The sequence below is a fragment of the Aulostomus chinensis genome, chromosome 16 (genome assembly GCF_037954235.1).
Source record: "Aulostomus chinensis isolate RoL2024-O1b breed Wild chromosome 16, RoL_Achi_v1.0, whole genome shotgun sequence".
NCBI lineage: Eukaryota > Metazoa > Chordata > Actinopteri > Syngnathiformes > Aulostomidae > Aulostomus > Aulostomus chinensis.
In genome coordinates this window covers 11494907-11514065 of record NC_141335.1, presented here as the reverse complement: position 1 = coordinate 11514065, position 19159 = coordinate 11494907, and the positions used below count along the sequence as shown (strand labels likewise).

At 41.7% G+C, this 19159-nt stretch overlaps 2 protein-coding genes across 3 annotated transcripts; both read left to right on the top strand.

The window, feature by feature from the left end:
* The first annotated feature begins 190 nt into the window (after positions 1 to 190).
* On the top strand, positions 191 to 4780 carry lrit1a (leucine-rich repeat, immunoglobulin-like and transmembrane domains 1a). Its single transcript, XM_086181143.1, has 4 exons — positions 191 to 318; positions 740 to 1200; positions 1909 to 2214; positions 2401 to 4780. The coding sequence occupies exons 1-4, from the start codon at positions 197 to 199 to the stop codon at positions 3465 to 3467; spliced, it is 1956 nt and encodes a 651-aa protein (XP_086037269.1). The 5' UTR covers positions 191 to 196; the 3' UTR covers positions 3468 to 4780.
* Positions 4781 to 5836: 1056 nt separating this feature from the next.
* On the top strand, positions 5837 to 10318 carry lrit2 (leucine-rich repeat, immunoglobulin-like and transmembrane domains 2). Of its 2 annotated transcripts, XM_086181172.1 has the most exons (4): positions 5837 to 6028; positions 6207 to 6997; positions 9127 to 9863; positions 10048 to 10316. In XM_086181172.1, the coding sequence occupies exons 1-4, from the start codon at positions 5919 to 5921 to the stop codon at positions 10072 to 10074; spliced, it is 1665 nt and encodes a 554-aa protein (XP_086037298.1). In that variant the 5' UTR covers positions 5837 to 5918; the 3' UTR covers positions 10075 to 10316. The 2 variants fall into 2 exon arrangements, with proteins under 2 accessions (XP_086037298.1, XP_086037297.1); XM_086181171.1 differs by having other exon boundaries at positions 9127 to 10318.
* Positions 10319 to 19159: the final 8841 nt, after the last annotated feature.

Here is a 19159-nt window from a genome sequence, read left to right as displayed (position 1 = left end):
CCTTTCACTAATCCTTGTCTATCCTTTTTATCTCGGGACTCATAGCAGTCTGATCACTATGGGACAGAGAAGCGGTGGGACAAAGCCATGCGGATGATGTTCCCTTAAATGAGAGAAAAAAGCAAGTCTATTTGACTTCAGTGGGCGCAAACTTGGCGCATGTAAACCAGCTGCGTATGCGTAAAAGTGGGCCAAAATGTTCCTCGTCCTGCTCCTGGGGCTTTGTGTGGCCGCAGGTGAACTTTTCTCCCCAGTGAGCACCTGTCCGTCGCAGTGCAGCTGTTTTTACCACAACCTGAGTGATGGATCAAAGGCCAGGTAAATATCAATCATATCAATCTATGGTGTTTGTGCGCACAGACACTTTATTTACAAGGACATGTCTTTTTCTCCTGAGGGGACAGATGTTTGCATAGAGGTGAACACGTGCACAAAAGATAAAGCAGGGAGTGCATGATGGTCCAATTTTATTTAATGCAGGATTATCTCTCAAAGGCACTTTCAGCCTCGCCATCTATGCGTTTTATGCGAGTTTGGAGGACTGGAAAATTATGTTTGTTTGTTTTTTTCCTCCAGAAATGCCAGAGCCTTCTGAGAACTTCTTTTTGTGCCGTATAGACTTTATAATATATTTTTTCTAGGATTATCATATTTGATAAATTTAAAATAATTTGTGACACTGTAAAATATAGCAGCATGTGTTATTTGTAGATTATAACTTGCAAGTTGTTGTTTGTAGGAGCGTTATTTGCAATGATCCAGAGATATCGCTTGTGCCTGTGGGGTTCCCTGTTGACACTTCCAAGCTCCGGATTGAGAAGACGGCCATCCAGAGGATACCAAGTGAAGCCTTCAACTACCTCTCAAGTTTGGAATTCCTGTGGATGTCTTTCAACACGCTGTCCGCCTTGAAGCCGGACAGTTTCCGGGGACTTTTCAACCTGGAGGAGCTTCGTCTGGATGGAAACGCACTCACCGCCTTTCCTTGGGAATCACTCATGGATATGCCCAGCCTCAGACTTCTCGATTTGCACAACAACCAGCTCACCTCGCTGCCCGCGGAGGCCACCACTTACATCAAGAACCTCACCTACCTGGATCTGTCCAGTAACAGCCTGCTGACCCTGCCGGCCGAGGTGCTCTCCAACTGGCTGTCGGCAAAACCTGCGCAAGGACCGGAGAGCTCCAAAATGATTCTCGGTAAGGAGCAAAGCGCATCCTGACAACCGATAGTCATCCACCCAAACCTCCAGCTCTATGTTAGACTTACTTAAACACAAATATACATTGTGCTATTTGAAAACACAACACATTAAAAAAAAAGGCTGTGTTAATTAATTTTGCGCCAAACAGCAGCTGGATGAACACATCTGTTCATGCGCATTTAGTATCTCAAGGGCAACTCCACTCTTAAGGAAACAGCTGATAAAAACACAAGTTAAAGCACTGCTCAAATATACTTCAAAATTGTTTTGTACTGAAATAATACCATTGTTCATTCAGCAGCACTCATTTATTCATTAAACTGTATTTTATTTAGTGGAAGGAGCTTGATTGGCCTTGTACTTTTGCTTAGTTAGTTTGCTGCTCTTCATAACCCTCTAAATGTTAAGTTTGTAAGAGGAAAGAAAAGGTAAATCTAGATTCTCAGCATTATCAGCTTCTCCAGTTTCTGATGTGAAGGCTTCTGCTTCATTGAAATGACAGCAAAACCTGACCTTGATCACTAGACCGCCACTTCCGTCGTCACCATCACTATGTTCTTCATCATCGTCGTCATTGCCGTAGTCATGGTCATGATGTAGTTTATGAATTAAATGTTAATCCTCTTACAGGATTAACATCCTAACATCCACATTGACCATCTGCAGGCTGGTCTATCATCAAGCTTCCCTCTCACCCTCTCAGGTCTCCACGACAACCCCTGGGTGTGCGACTGCCGCCTCTACGACCTGGTTCAGTTTCAGAAGTCCCCCACTCTCTCGGTGGCGTTCATCGATACGCGCCTTCGGTGTTCAGCTCCAGAAAGTGTGTCAGGTGTCTTGTTTAGTGACGCCGAGCTGCGACGCTGTCAGCTTCCACGTATCCACACAGCCGTGGCACGAGTCCGGAGTGCAGTGGGGAATAATGTGCTGCTTCGGTGTGGGACCATTGGGGTCCCCATACCAGATCTGATATGGCGCAGGGCAGATGGTCGAGTCCTGAACGGAACTGGTGAGTCAGCAGATCTTTTAAGTCTGACAGCTTTGACCAAGACAGTGTTACACAATGATGATCAATGTAACCCTGAATGCTTTTCATCTTTTTGTACATTTACAAATGATATTTCTGACATCTCGTTTTACATCTTTTTTTCCTTGTAACATATTTTTCAAATAATAGCTTCTTATTCTGTCACAGTCCAACAGGAAACCTCCAAGGACGGAATCACTTGGTCTATCCTGAGTGTCCCAGCTGTGTCCTACCGGGATTCAGGGAAATACATTTGCAAGGCCTCTAACTACGCGGGCAATGCCGAGGCCGTCGTCTCTCTTATTGTCTCCAACTCACCAAAACCTGAGAGCAACCAAACCAGCAATGACAAGAAAGCAAAAGCCAAGAAACCAAATACCGTGGGCAAAGCCGCCTACCAGGAGAAACTAGTGGCCAGATATGTGGTTCCAACCTCCACCCCTTCACCAGCACCTGTCTTGGATCCTGGCCCTCCACCTGGTCTGTTTCCTGATCCTGGACCAGACAGTTACAGCCTGGGTGACAAAGCCACTCCCGGACTGGTCACGTCCGCCATTCCAGATGCACTTCTGGATCTGGAGAAGACCAATCTAAGCAACCTGGCGGCGAACACCTCGTCACTGCAGCAGGACCCAGACAGGGTGGTCCGCTCAGTAAAGGTGGTGGGGGACACAGACAATACGATCTCTCTGAACTGGAGAGCTCCCAAGGCAAAGAACACCACAGCTTTTAGTGTGTTATACGCCGTGTTCGGAGAGAGGGACATGAGGAAGATCAATGTTGGCGCCGGGCAGAACCGTGTCACCATCGAGGGGCTGGTGCCCAGGACCAAGTACATTGCTTGTGTGTGTGTGAGGGGGCTGATCCCCAAGAAGGAGCAGTGTGTGATATTTTCTACTGATGAGGCGGCCAGTGCTACTGGCACCCAGAAGCTTATCAATGTGATCGTGATCACGGTGGCTTGTATTATTGCCGTCCCACTCACTGTCATTGTGTGTTGCGGGGCACTGAAGAGACGGATTCAGAAGTACTGGGGGAAGAAATCCAAGGACATCCAAGATTCTTACGTGACCTTTGAGACACTGTCCCCTGGCACCAAAGCCAAAGGGCTGGAGGGCGAGTATTTGAACAGACTCAACCCAGAGGAGTCCAACAGGCTTCTGTCAGCCCGTTCCAGCCTGGACTCCGAGGCCACGGCTAAAATAGAAGGACAGCCTAACGAGTACTTCTGCTGACGTCATGCTCCAGCTCCGGCTCCCGCTCCACGCCACCTCCCTCGTGCTCACCCTCACCCACGTCCCAGCCCAAACCAAAACACCCATCAACATCCCCATTTCCACCCCCACCCGTATCCCCATCACTACCCGTACTCTCACCCTCAGCATCACCCTGACGTCAGCCCCCCTCCCACCCGCTCCCGTACGCACATGCCGTGGGATTCCCCCCCACCTGTTCCTCCTCGCTGGATCACGCCACCAACTCCACCTCCGCAGAGAGCCAACTTCTATCAAAGGACCTTTGCACGTTGCACTATCATGGAAATATCAGTTTAGGGCAGATTTGACACATGTTTTTTTCTGGATATTTCATGCAGATAGAGTGACCCTCGCAATAATATTCAGACAACATTCATGTTTTTACACCTGAAAGAATGTTTTTATCACTAAGCCTGTAAGAGAAAACACAAAAGAGCATTACAATTATTAATATTTCATCTCACTTGCATGGCCCAGCGAAGAATCCCACACAACCTGATCTGATTTAAAGGGAACTAAACCATCCGTTGTTGATATGTATGTGTCTGATTTGTAAATACTTTTATGGATGATGTACACTTACATATACAGCGAAGTCTGTGCCTCTGTATATATCTGTCATATGTTCTCAGAGAAGATATACACACAGGCATGGTTCAACACTCTGGTGAAAGGAGAGAAGCTGGAGCTGGAGGGAAGTACAGACAGGACTGAACTATGACATCATGTAAATAGGTGGAAATGATGCACGAATGTTAAATCAATGATTTCTATTCCCAGCAATGAGACACAATATCTCCATGTATTTGTTTTGTGCCACCTAGAGGCATCATTCCCCCTGTTAAATGTAGATCTATTTATTCCAACGATAATGAATAAAGATAAATAAACTTTTATATATACATATCCGCTAAGCCATGTGTGTTCTTATATCTCTCTCTCTCACCTCGACTGGTTTTGACTGCTGACTACATGTTCATGTTTGCTTGTTCGTTGAGTGACATTATTTCCATGAGTTAGTTCACGGTTTTGACAAAGGTTTGTCTGTTGCACCCAGACAGTGTTCCACTCTCTGATGTGATTTCCTTTTTAAAGGCCTTTGTGGGACTGAAACGATCAATTATTACATCACTGACCGCAGATTATTTTCATGATTTACTCATCAATAGTTTAGTCAACAAAATGTGAAGAAAATTTGGAGAATTCTCATCAAAACATTCCATTATAATGTTCGGATGACGTCTTTTTTTTTTTTTTCTCCATCCAATTGTCATAAAAACCAAAGGCTCTTTACTTTCTGTCCTAACAGACAAATGTTGACATCTGTGCTTGAAAAAAATTAAACAATTAATCAGTTGTCCAGATAGTTGCTGATTCTCATTTGATGAATCGATTAATTGTCGCAAGTCTCATTTATCACTGCTTGATAAGCCATTAAGTAAAACAACCTTTGATATTTTGCTAGCTAGATGGATATCTAACCCTAGAAATTCCTCTGGCAGGGGTTTACTTCCAGCGTGACATTTAACTCTTCATTCAATTAATCATAAATCTGCATTCAATTAAGCTTACAGTGTGTAACCTAGCGGCATATTACAGTAGAAAGTGTTAAATCTAATCCATCGGTCAAAAGTTATATTTCTTTTGTTATTTTGTAATAGATTACTTCCTATAACCAAAAGGTACATTTAACAGTAGTCATAGGAATATTTAACAACCTGGCAGTTCAATCAACGAATGAACCGGTCAGTTACAACCTACAAAATCATGACCAATGACTAGTTTAGATGAGGAACAATATCATGGTTTGTATGGCTTTTTTTTTTGGTCTAAATTCTAGAATTTTTGGGGTGTTTCAGGGGAATTACTATGAAACCTTAACGGCTAATGAAAACATTCAAGTCAAATGTATTTCTAACACATTTAAAGCAACATAAACTGACCAAAGTGCTTCACAAACATATTGGTATTAAAATGGAATATTTTAGAAAAAAAAGAGGAAAAATTAAAATCGTGTTTATTACATGTCTCCCGTTTGAAATATTTTAGAAACGCACTTTATTGGTCAATTAAAATCTCCATAGACACCGTATTTACTTAATGGATCGTAGCTGCACGTAGCTGATTATGTCATAATCTTATGAATCATATATTGTTTATTCCTCAGATTTTGAGATTTGTCTTCAAGTATTTAATCTGTTTTGTTTGTTAAATTCAAAACTTGCCCTTGACTTTTGGTCAGGTGTATTAAACTCACTGGGTCACTGACTTCTTAGCAGGCGGTAGTGGGTCAAACCTGCGTGGAGTGCAGTCATGTGTCTTAACCCTGTGCCACTTGTCCTGTACTCGGTGCGTCAGGGATTAAGTATAATAAGCTTCCCTCGTCTGTCTCCAGCACGAATGTAGCCTTCAGCTGTTTTTCGGCGGACTATGGACATAATTTGTTACCTGCTGGTGATAGTTTTGTTCAACATCAAGGCTCATGAGACGTATTCTCAATGTTTACGCGGCTGCAGCTGTTTACAAGACCGTCATGGAAGGTAAGATGTGATTCATATCGTCTTCACCTAGGCCGAGACTATATTTAACCAGTTTTTGTGTGTCAGTGTGGCACTTTAAATTTACATGAGAATATTTCCACGTTTGAACCACCAATTGCTGCCGTCATCGCGAATTACAGGTGAATATATTCATTATAATGTCGATTTTTTACCACAGGTCACTCATATGTATGGAGGAGAGCGCGTTCGGGGCCATACCAGACAACCTCCCAGATGATATGACCAAAATACGCATAGAAAAGTCTCATTTCACCGAAATACCCCGCGGAGCTTTCTCACAAACCCCCGCCCTAGAGAACCTGTGGCTGAACTTCAATGACATCACAGTGATTAACTCCAAGGGTCTGGAGGGTCTGGGGAACCTGACCGAGTTGCGTCTGCAGGGGAACAAGCTGCGTTCAGTACCATGGACAGCGTTCGAGGACACGCCGGGGCTCAAGATCCTGGACCTGAAGCACAACCAGCTGGACGTCCTGCCGGAGCATGCCTTAAAATATTTGCCAGGTCTGACTTACTTAGACTTATCCTTCAATCGGCTTACGGTCATATCGAAGGAGGTCTTCCAAAATTGGCCTCTCTACGAAAATCTTCAGAACATAGAGGAACGGGAGGGGACCGTTTCAGGACCGAACGTCGTCTTAGCGCTCCACGACAACGCCTGGCTCTGCGACTGCCGCCTCAAGGGCTTCGTGGAATTCATCCGCTCCCTGCGCCCCCCGATTATTCTGATGAACTCCTACTTGACCTGCTCAGGGCCGGATTTTAGGGCGGGCAAATTCTTCCACGAGGTCGAGCTACGGGCCTGCATGAAGCCAGAGGCCACCAGCCCTTCCTCTAATGTCAGCCTGCCTCAGGGCGCCAACGTCACCCTGAGCTGCCTGGCCAAGGCCCGTCCAGAACCCGCAGTGTGGTGGACATATGGTCTGAAGATAATCAGAGGATTTCATGGTGAGAGTGTCCACATGTGTCATCCACACACCGAGCTATCTTGCAGTAAATTAGATACTTATGCACACATTTTAATCGCAGACCTCCATAAACCCGCTTTATATGAGGAGAAGGAGTAAATCTGCTCCACCGCAGTATAATCACCGCTGACTCCGTCAATCTGCACACCACTGGTGTTGGAGATTATAGTGGACTGGATAGCCAGGCTACCCACGTCAGCCATGATGTTGGGTCTACTATGTTAACCTCCTGTTAACTCTATCTATCTATCTATCTATCTATCTATCTATCTGTCTATCTATCTATCTATCTATCTATCTATCTATCTATCTATCTATCTGTCTGTCTATCTGTCTATCTATCTATCTGTCTATCTGTCTATCTATCTATCAATCTATCTATCTATCTATCTATCTATCTATCTATCTATCTATCTATCTATCTATCTATCTATCTGTCTATCTATCTATCTATCTATCTATCTATCTATCTGTCTATCTGTCTATCTATCTATCTATCTATCTGTCTATCTATCTATCTATCTATCTATCTATCTATCTATCTATCTATCTATCTATCTATCTGTCTGTCTATCTATCTATCTATCTATCTATCTATCTATCTATCTATCTATCTATCTATCTATCTATCTGTCTATCTGTCTATCTATCTATCTATCTATCTATCTGTCTGTCTATCTGTCTATCTATCTATCTATCTATCTATCTATCTATCTATCTATCTGTCTATCTGTCTATCTATCTATCTATCTATCTATCTGTCTGTCTATCTGTCTATCTATCTATCTATCTATCTATCTATCTATCTATCTATCTATCTATCTGTCTATCTATCTATCTATCTATCTATCTGTCTGTCTATCTGTCTATCTATCTATCTGTCTATCTGTCTATCTATCTATCTATCTATCTATCTATCTATCTATCTATCTATCTATCTATCTATCTATCTATCTATCTGTCTGTCTAAGCTGATACCAGACACTATCTAAAAACAGACTGACTTCTGCGCTGACTTAAAAGTTCTAATGACAAGCAAAGCATCAGTTAATTAATTAATTCTAACCTATAAATCTCTTGCAAAGAGTGCTTTTATAGAATGTAGACCGACGTGATTAGTGAGGTAAAGGGTCAAGACAGGACTCTTATCTCCTTTGCCTAGGAAACAGCACCAAGTTAATGCCTCAGCTGCTGTCACAACTGTTCCTCAATTTTGGCTGACAAGGAGCAAAGGAGAAGACAAGAGACTACAAGGCCAGTGAACTCCAGCGTGACCTCAGGAGCATCGTCTAAACGTTACTGCTGTACAACTGGAGTTCTATTACTGTGACAAAAGAAAACAATCGCTTGTTTATATGTACTTTTAAAGTAAATGTGTTGTATTAGGAATACTACAATATTAAATTATATGATGATTTAATATAATTTAATATTAATATTAATATAATATGATTACTTCTATGAGATAAAAAACATATAATGCAAATGCAACCTTGTTCATAGACACACAAGCAAAAAAGGGCAGGTGAAAACATTCATGTCAACCTTAGTGGAAGTCATTATACTGCGTTCAAGACAACACGGAAGTCGCACTTTCGTCTTTAAGATGTCTGAAAGCTGACAAAAAAAGGGGGGGGGGGAGAGATCTGCAGATCAGTGGGTGGTATTAATGCATCTCCCCCCAAAAAGAAGAATGAAGCATTGAAAAATAATTGTTTATGACAATTAGATTCTTATCATTAAGGATGAAGGCTGCCATCTTTGATGTTGTAAGTGAAGTCAAGATGGAGTTAGCGACTGATAATTGCTTAGGGAGACACTTCTAAATAATTTTTTGAAGAGTTGTTCTTTCCACGACTTTTTGAGCTGTCTTGAACGCAGCATGATTTCTGAATGACAGCACGCGACAGGTGGTACAAAAGTATCAAACGAGGCTCCACCCTAACATGTAATAGTGCTGTTATTGTGCATCGTCAAAAGTTTATCATTTGCATCTTTGCTTTTCCTTCCATGACACGTAAGGATTTCTGTGTTTAATGTTTGTGACATCACGTTTAGTGAAACAGCTCTGAAATAAGATAAAATACACTTCTTATCCCCCCCCCCCAGAGTCCCAGGAAAGATTAGATGAAGACACCATCAGATCTCTCCTGGTGATCCCGTCCCTGCATGCTGCTGACCGCGGCGTCTACACCTGCAGTGCCATCAACTTCATCGGAAACTCCTCCGTCAACATCCACCTGGAGATCCAGTCCCCAGACGGCTCGCAGTCGTCGGCCCTCCCCGGCCTCCAGGCTTCCTCTGATGAAAATGTGTACATTGACATCCGCATCGCCAAACAGACAGTGCGTGGCATCTCTATCGAGTGGTTCGCCGCATTGGACCATCCCTCTGAAACCTGGTTCACCATCCATTTCGGCCGTGCAGACAGTGATAAGAAGGAGACGATCTACATCGGTCCTGGGATCCGCTCGTACTCCGTCTCTGATCTGATGCCAGCGACTAAATATGAAATCTGTGTAACCCTTAAGAACCAGGCCCCCCGTCCAGGCCAGTGCATTGTGTTTGTGACAGGAAGTGACATCACTGAGATGGAACAGAGGGAGAAGCTGATTCATATAGTGGTGATAGTGTTAGCCATGGTGCTGGCTGTGCCTATCGGTATGTATGCCTGCACCACTGAAACAAGATTAACTTGTCTGGATGGGATCATGGCGTTCTGGAAGAACCGGAGGAGGGAGAGAGCCTCATCTGGGATGGAACGTGAGAGGCAAGGCACCTTCGACAGCCTACAGGCGGCCAGTGACGAGGGTCTGGTTAATAAGGATTCCAGTGAGGACAGGAAGGTGAGGCGGAGGTCAGATGACAGACCGCTTAAGAGCAAGACTGACCACAGCAGACTCACAGCTGAGCTATACTGAAACCATAACTCAAACCATAACTCACACTGACTCTGATACACACAGAATATGCAGAAAAATGCAATTATTGTCTGCCTTGGTTTTAATCTCGTTTCTTCCTCTGTTCTAGGACGGGGAATTTGTTGCAAAGATGTGAATGATGACCATTATATCAAGATTGTAACTCACGGAGTTGCACCTGTGTAGTAAATGTGCTGCATGTGTGTTCCTGTTTGTGTTGTCATTACACATTTTCTGTTTAATGTGAATCCCTTGTGACTGATTTGTGCGCAATACTGTATTTTCTGTACAATAGATTTTAATAAGAAATCCATTAGCACTGTGTGTATATATATATAATATATACATGTTGTGTATACGGAATATACATATTTATGTATATATATATATATACATAAATATGTATATTCCGCCCTCGTCCAATTGTGTCTTGCTCCAGTATCCCATTTCTCATCAGACTGGTAGTAGGAGCAGTCAAGGTAGTGACCCCGAAACTGGGAGAGCAGCTCCAGCAGATACCAGGAGCAACGCCTGAAACCTCAGTCTGCTGTGCAGAACCCTCAAGTACCCAAGAGGTAGAGGACCTGAGCTAAAGGATGACACCACCCTTCAAGGGTGAGAGAGACATATCTATATCTTTACCTACCTTACCTATATATATATTTATTTATTTATTTATTTATGATATATTTTCCCAGCTGATCTCAGCTCATGTACAATTGTCAATCAGGATAATATATTGGGAACTCACATATTTCTTAATGCTGATTAATTGAAATAATCATGCAATTTTTCACACTTTGGAACTTCATAGAATATCTTAATTTAATTTTTCATTTTGCTGGCATGGCTCAGAGGTAGAGTGGCCGTCTAGCAACCGAAGGCTCATTGGTTCGATCCTCACTTCCCGCGGTGACCATGTTGAAGTATCCTTGGGAAGATACTGAGCTCCTAATTGCTCCTGATGGCCCTGCGATGGATAGGTGACCCGTCCAGGGTGAACTTCGCCTCTCACGCAATGTGGATAGGCTCCAGCCACCCCCCCCCCCCGCAACCCTTAATGGAATGGATAAGCAGTATGGAAAATGGCTGGATAGAAGTTTTTATGTCATTAAATCACACTCTGTATATGCAGATGTATATGATAGTACAAAACTAGACCAGATCATTTGAATCATTTGAAATTGTGATCGCTTTGTGATGTTTTTGTTGTTGTTTGTGCACATTATCAATGTTTTTCTTGGAAATCATTTATCCTTTACACTCTTTATAACCAGATAATATTATATCAGTGCATTTGTATTTAAGTGATTTATTAATTAAATTATATGTTTTGTTTTGTTATATTAATTAAACTGTGTCTATGTGTGTGTGAGTCTCTGATACTTGATCCTTGCAACGTCCAACGTCGTTCAACGTCTGCTGTTCCCAAACTTCTCACCTCAGGCTCAGGACCCCTAACTAACCCCTCCCCCAGTATGAATTTAATTACTTTTTAAAAATAGTAATTTAACATTTAAATCTCTTATGAAAAATAAATCTTTTTTTAATCATTATGAATTCTGATACATTTCTGGAAATTATCTCGTATCCCCCCCCTCCCCCATTTGCATCATTTGGTCCTGACCCCTGATTTATCAGTCAAAAAAACAAAAAACAAAAAAACAAATGCATTTACTGTTTTGCTTATTTGATCAACTTCATGTCCAAAGTAGCTTGGCAAAACCGAATGAACAACATGATCGAGCTGTTCCATTCATAAAAAAATGAGAATTGTAAGTATACTGTATATATAGGCTCCATCTGCGTCACTGTGTGTGTACGTCACAGGCTCTGTCTCTCTCCTGGAAACACAACTGTCATGTACGTCAAACATGATCTGAGCTGACCGACCCAGACAGATGGCACGTCGGATATGCACCAGCCAATAGCATTGTTCATTTGACATAAGACCCAAACAAAAGCATCCTCTCAAATATCCCTCCCTATGATCGGATCCCACTACCTTCCTCTTGGTATCGGCAGCTGTGATGCAGGTCATCTCTGCGGGAGGGCCGCCCTCTTCCACTGACTTGAGATCAGGGTTTTAAATGATTATTCGCAGCTCTGGTTTTTCTGCAGCACATCTGCTTTCGTGCTTGTTCAGTTGTGTAATTTACAGGAGGGCGATTGATGCTGCTTTTTTGTTGTAATCCTTATCGGCCGCGTATGACACAAGACACCCTAAATTCTCTTAACATTCCTCATCAGTTATTTCAGCACGCGGAACAAATACTTTTATTTTTTCTCCACATATTAAAAAAAAAAATGCTGCTGAGCTGAAGGGTAGTAAAACACTGAACAGTTGCATTTTTACATTCACAAAACACAATTGATTCACAGTCTCATTGCATCCAACACATGAAGCAGCTCCTTTGAATCCTCTGCATAGTTTTCAGTCGTTCTAGAACGGCGAAGCTTTTTGCAACTTTCAACTCTGTAATCCTCTATCAAACAGTAATCCAGGCTGCCTCTTACATGGCATAATGCATGATCATTTGGGCTGCTCCTCATATTCCCTCCTTTCACTTCAGAGCATTAACAGCCTGCAGCATTGAAACGTGCTTCTGTGTGTGTGCGTGTGTGTGTAAAATTTTGTCCAAAAAAATTGGGTTTCTAAAGATATTTAGAAAAACAAAAAACAAAAAACATTCAAAAACCTGAATAATCTAACTGATTTTGTGAAGCTGCAAGTCATATTATCACTCTGTCAAAAAACAACAACAACAAAAAAACAACATAAATCTGCCCCCGGCCTGCTCCATCATCATCATCATTATCCCATGCAAAATGAAGCTGTAGAAAGTTCAGTGCCTGTCACACACATCTTATCAAGCCAAACTAGATCAGGACAGATGGACTTTGGGTTTGCAGCCAATGATGCAATATTGTCGAAAGATGAACAAGTTGGTCCTTGGATTAGCGAGGGTAATCTGCAAATTTCATGTTTTATGTAACTTGGAAATCGTGTGCATGTTTTGGCTGATGTTTATACAAATACCCAGCGAGTATTTCAGTGTAACTTCATAATTAGAGCGCACTGATGTCAGAGCTAAGGAGAGCAAAAGGGTGTGTATCTGTGATATATGACATATTCGCAGAACATCTGGTGAGGTCTTCCAAAAATATTCCGTCAAACATGGGGGAGGAGTGTAGAATGGGCCTAGGAAGAATCCGACAAATGTTGGCTCAGTTTAGATAATCATATTTTGATTGCATTCCTCCAACTGAGTCCTTATCCATGTCAGATTTGGTCAAAAACACCTTATAAAACTTGTCCAGTTTTAAGATTTCTCCATAGAGAACAAAACTGTGTTCCACATAATCAGATGTCTTCTAACTTGCATTCTCTGGATGAGAGCCCTGGCCTGGAGACATCACCTGGTCACATAGAGTGTTGCAGGGATGAGGCATTTTTGTCTGTCGACTCCCAAGTTAGCATCCTGATCATTCGCCAATGACATTTTCATATTGAATTATGGCTTATTGTAGAAAATAAACTCTGTGGGGAAAAACGTTGGTGTAAACAAGCACTTTTTTTTAAAGATTCATGCACATTAATGGTAGGTTTTATACATTTCATCATCACCACAACTATCTTTACACTTTACTCTGTAGCCCTTTTTAGCCACTTGTAAGGCACTGCTGTTTTAAAGACTCATGAAAAATTTTTAAATTTACAAGTTTGGTATTACTGACATAGTTTTAACCCCATTGAACAAAACATTAACATCTTACACTTGTATTAAACACGAAGCTTTTTTCAGTCCTTTAATCAAAAACACCATTGACTCTGAGACAAAGAAACATAATGTGATACCTGACTTCAGCATTTTAGGACACATTCCTGTGTCACTCTGTTTAGGTCATGGGTATAGCGCCACCAAGTGGTTTCCAGAAGCAAGACTAATGGTTGAAACTTAATTTGATTGACATTAAGGTGACACTTGTGCAGGTCACAAGCAGCCCAGAAACTATCTCTGAGTGGCCAGACCCATAGCGCAGTACAAAAACAGAAATCCTGGGAAAAACACATTTTGCAACCCTTCAGATATTCCAACTGTAGCATAGACCAAGAATGCAACACTCTGTGTTGCCTAGCAACATTCAATCCGCAGTGTGTTGTTGCGTCTGTCTCAAAGAGGTACCGTGAACAGTACAAATGCTAACAAGTCTCTCAACCCAGAAAGAAAAAAGGAAATGAAAACTTAAAATGAAAACTGTCGGTTTAACCCTACACATGCTACCAAATACTGGTTCAATTTAGCACCAACCCATGTGTTTAATTTGCAGCGTGTATGTTCCAGTATTTAAAGATTAAGTATTTAAGATTATTTGTGAAGATGGCACTTCAAGAAACACCAGACTTTCTGCACAAACTGAGAGGGCCGACAACCGGAGCTGTGCGTCTAAAAGAGCTGAATTGAAGTGAAAACAGGCCTCGGAGACTGCACGCTGGCTGTCAATAATGAGGTTAAAAATTACGACAAATTAAAACCATGTGACATCTGCTATTAAAAACGTACCTCTTAGACACTTCAAACATTGGCAGGGTTGAACTCTTGCCACAGATGTGTTTGAAACTCTGTCAGCAGACCTGAGCACAGATGATGTCATGTCTATAGCAGTACATGAAGCCACAGATAAACCTGATGGTGCACAATTGTACATATATGTCCGTATTTGTGGCAGCGAGGATCTCAGAGAGGAACCGCTCAGTTTACTGCGGTTGGAAAGAAATGCTCATTGGTGTTGCTGCTTTTTTGCTGGCCACTTCTTTCTCTGGCCTGGAAAAATTTCTTGGGTTGACAATCTGGCCCAACTGAATTTTACAAATAAAACTTCAGATTTCATATTAGAGTCAATCTACAACTGTTGGGTCTGCTCTTTCTGTTAGGGTTTTCTTTTTTCATTCAAAGTTCAAAGTTGTTCACAAGGTGCCTGTTGCACAGTCGATAAAATGATAAATTTGGGAGGGACTAAAGTTGACAACACGGTCCTCTGTCATACCGAGACACAACACCGAGTAAAACCCCAGTAGGATCGCTTCCTTAAATCTAGTACCGCCATAATCAGACATCAGGACAGTTTTGTTTGTGTGTAGTCCAAATTCAACCTGGACAGCTCACCAGTCTGTAGCAGGGCCATCGGGAGCAAGTAGGGGCACAGTATCTTGCTCAAGGACACTTTGACATGGTCACAGGGGGGAGTGAGGATTGAATCAGCAACCCTTCAGTTGCTAGACGGCCACTCTACCTCTGAGCCACGCAGCCCCTGTTGTTATCAACATCCTCATGAATATTAAAATTCCCAACAATAATGAATTTCCTTTTTTAAGAACTAAACTGGACAAAACTCTGAGAATTTACATAATAATTCAGAGTATGGTCCAGGAGGGAGGTACACAACAACAAATAAAAGCGGATGTAGACTTTTCCAGGCAGACTGAGAATAAGGCTTTCAAGTGAATTAAAATTTATTTTTGGTTTGGGCTTTATTGAAAGGCTTGAGTCAAAAATGGCAGCAACTCCACTTCCTCAGCCAGAGCCTTGAAGAATATGAGTGTTGATATGACTTGGAGGTGTGGACTAATTGATGCTAATGTGCTCATCGTTAGACAGCCAGGTTGCAGTAAGACAGAACAAGTCAACGTGATTGGCAGATTTGAATTCATTTACACATACAGCTTTAGATGACAAAGATCTGATGTTTAACAATCCAAATCTAATTTTCATATTCTTTTGAATGAATGCAGCAGTAGTTTGAACTTTTATTAGATTTTTCTGATGATCTCATCCTCTCTTTGTATTGGAATGAATGAAGCGATGTGGTTGGGTGACAGGCACAGTCTCTGTGGGGTACCAGGTGGGTAACTGCCCTTGTGGAAGCACTCAAAAGCGTGTAAGACAACAGCTCTGCCTCCTGGTCTCCGTTGCCATGGTTTCGATTCTATGATGAACTGCTGTTAGAAATGTGAGATTTTTGAGATTTATGGAGAAAACAACTTTTTCCCTCAAGGTTGAAAAAGAAAATTTTTATTGGATTCGGTCTAAATGGACAGAGTACATGAAACCTGTCAGATCTGATTTCATTTGAATGTACCGACATTGTGTACAAACCCTTACCCTTTTATGCTTAACTTTTTTTTAATTTTTCATGACGTTTGGATCATCCAAGGTGGTGCGCTTCCCAACTTTGTTCTGTTTTGTTATTGTTTCAAACTTGAATTTGTAATGATATGTAAAAATTCTCGGAAGGCAGGAAGGATGAAATTATTTTGAACTTTCAACATCCAAATTTATGTATGCTCTGGTATGACTAGTGATTTATATATGCAATGGAAATGTGCCTTTCTAAATAAAAATATAATTAAAAAGAAAAAGAAATGAGAGCTGCTCTATCCAGTACGGAATCAATGTCATCTCTACCTTTAAGAGCAGACTTAAGACCTTCCTTTTTGATCAGGCCGGTCCTCGTCATCTGAAATTTCATCTTCTGAGTCCATCTCCATAACTGCCTCCCCATCGTCCAGCATCTGTAGCACCAATTCCCCTGTGTCTAGCAGCCATGACACCTTGGATGAGAACTCATAAAATGGAACGGTGTGAATGAGAAGGAAACCTATCGATCGATGTGTCGCGATATGAATAGTATTAAATAGACTACAATTTCTTAAAACGCATTAAAGTTAAATGAAAATTTTAAATAGCATCATATTAAAACCATATTTTTTGAGGAATACCTGGAATTTGAAATGATTCCAAGTTTTCATTACTAACATTTTGCAAGAAACCAACCTCACCAGGTCATTTTTGACACACTCAAGCATCTAAAGGTTAAAGCATGCATTGGTCATAAGCTGCACCTCCCACAATGCATGTCAATTGTGTTACCCGCGAAATGATGGCATCCTGCAACTAGATTGCAGTGTTTTCACGTGGGTGTTTAACCAGGATGGTTTCCTATCAAGTGTAGTTGCGAAATATCTCCAAATAATCCCCAGATGTCCAAGAAGAGAAAACGGACGCAGCTACAGCTAAAAACGATGCATCAGGCCCATCACAGGAACTAGCAGGATATTTGACAGCACAGCTGGCTGTAGACACGGGCATCTGGCTTTTTCTGGAACTTGATGAGAGCACAGACAACTCAGATGCAGTGAATCTATCCATTTCATAAGAGGCGTGAAGGCAGACTTCTGTACGCGGAGACATGCTGTACCATTCATGAGTAAGGTGGTTCTGTCCATGCTTGGAAGCACGTATCTGTGAGAACAGATGTTTTCAATAATGAATCTGAGCAAGACCATGCACAGATCAGGGATCAGCGATGACAACCTCTTGGCTGTTTTACAGACTGTAAACTGGACATTGACGCACTGAATTTAATGGTGGCGCTTTACTTTGCATTTAAAAATTTTTTTTTTCATTTTCAGAGCATGATCAATGGGTGAGGATGGTGTCTGTAATATGGTGTCTCAGGGTGAGGACGGAAGGATTTATGTTATAATAACACAGCATGTGCTTATATTTATACATACATATTTTTACATCTGTGCAAATCAATAAATAATATTTATGATTTGAATAAACAATAATCAAATACAAAGAAAGATATCTGACAGTACGTTAAGGAGTAGGTCAGTTTATACATTTTCACCTTGGAAACGTCCCTTTGAGGTCAACCTTAATGCTGATGTGGCCCTCTGTGAAAATGAGTTTGACACTCCTGATATGGGGGCCTGCCATTTTGTAGTCCCGTCTAATTGCACAATAAGAATTACAAAACACTTTATAGTACACTCAAAGAATCCTACAGTGTATTAAGATAAGTAGTTTGGAGCTGATGGGAGGGATGAGCTGAGTATACTGTACACAAAGAGCCACTAAGAAGTAACGATTATCTGTTCTCAGGTGTTTTTTCGAGGAGGAAAAGTTCTCATTTGGGGTCTGTGTCCCACAACATTCTCTGATAGACGGCAGGCTTGTCAGTCACACCCACATAGCTCAGAAGTGCCGCTTGCTGAGGCTGCCCATGTCATGACACAGAAGATAAAACGTGTTTCCCTGTTGACAGGTGACAGGTATTCTTTTTTTTTTAACCCCTTCAACAAGTAACACACACTTCCCTATATTAGCTGTGCCCGATTTCCAGGCTTAGCACCGCCCACTCAGAGTAAGGATATGGATACAGATAATTTGGTTGGTTGTTCAGATACAGATGATGGTGCGTTCACTCATCCTTAGCTGATGGTCAATAACCTAGCACCATATACCATCATGCTTTGCACTTAACCCCCCCCCCCCCCCCATAAACCCCCCAAAAAGGACAAGAAAGGCTTCCACTGGCTCCGCTGCTAAAACTATGCTAGATGAGCATAATTGGTGGACGTGAAGAATTTTAGTCACCTGAAAACAGAGAGGGAACGTCGGTTTTCGGGAAAGAGGTTCACCTCATCTGCTGGACGCAAAATCGAAACATCTAATTTTGATTAATATTCTTAAACAAAGTAACCGATTTTAACTAGATTACTGTTTCCCATCACTGTTAATGATACTGATAGAATCGTTTGTTGTGTCAATATATTTATTACTTAAAAGGACCTTAAAAAGACCTGCAAGTCTACTTGTTCAGGATATTCAGTGTATTTAACTATTACCATAGTTAGCTACTATTCTCTTGAGTATCTTAACGACGGCATTTAGAATTTGGACTGAACACTCCACTGCACTTCTAAACTGACCAGTCTCCACCTTACTCAACCCATGCTAGTGTCATTGGGGCACCATAGGCTTGTGTTACTGCCAGTCATAGAATTTAAGGAGGTTCTATAATGTGGTTGCCATGGACTAATGCACCAATGCAACCTTTGGCTCCAGGCTATTGCTAAATTTTCACGTTGCAATTTCCTGATGCGTTATTAGCCAATTATGTACCTCAGGTCTAGGAGATATTAGTTGTGTTGTGTTATTGTAAACCTTTATTTTTCACTTGAGTCATCCAAAAAGCTTCCTCTGCATTCCCAGGAGGTGGTGCTAGCGTGTGTTAACGAGCTCATTAACAAGATGTTGGTCTCGCGTTTTTAAGCCGACGACAGTGTAGTCACGGCAACGTTGCGTCAACCTGAATATCTGCAAAATCAAGCACGATAAAAACAAAACAAACACATCAACTGTGCACGT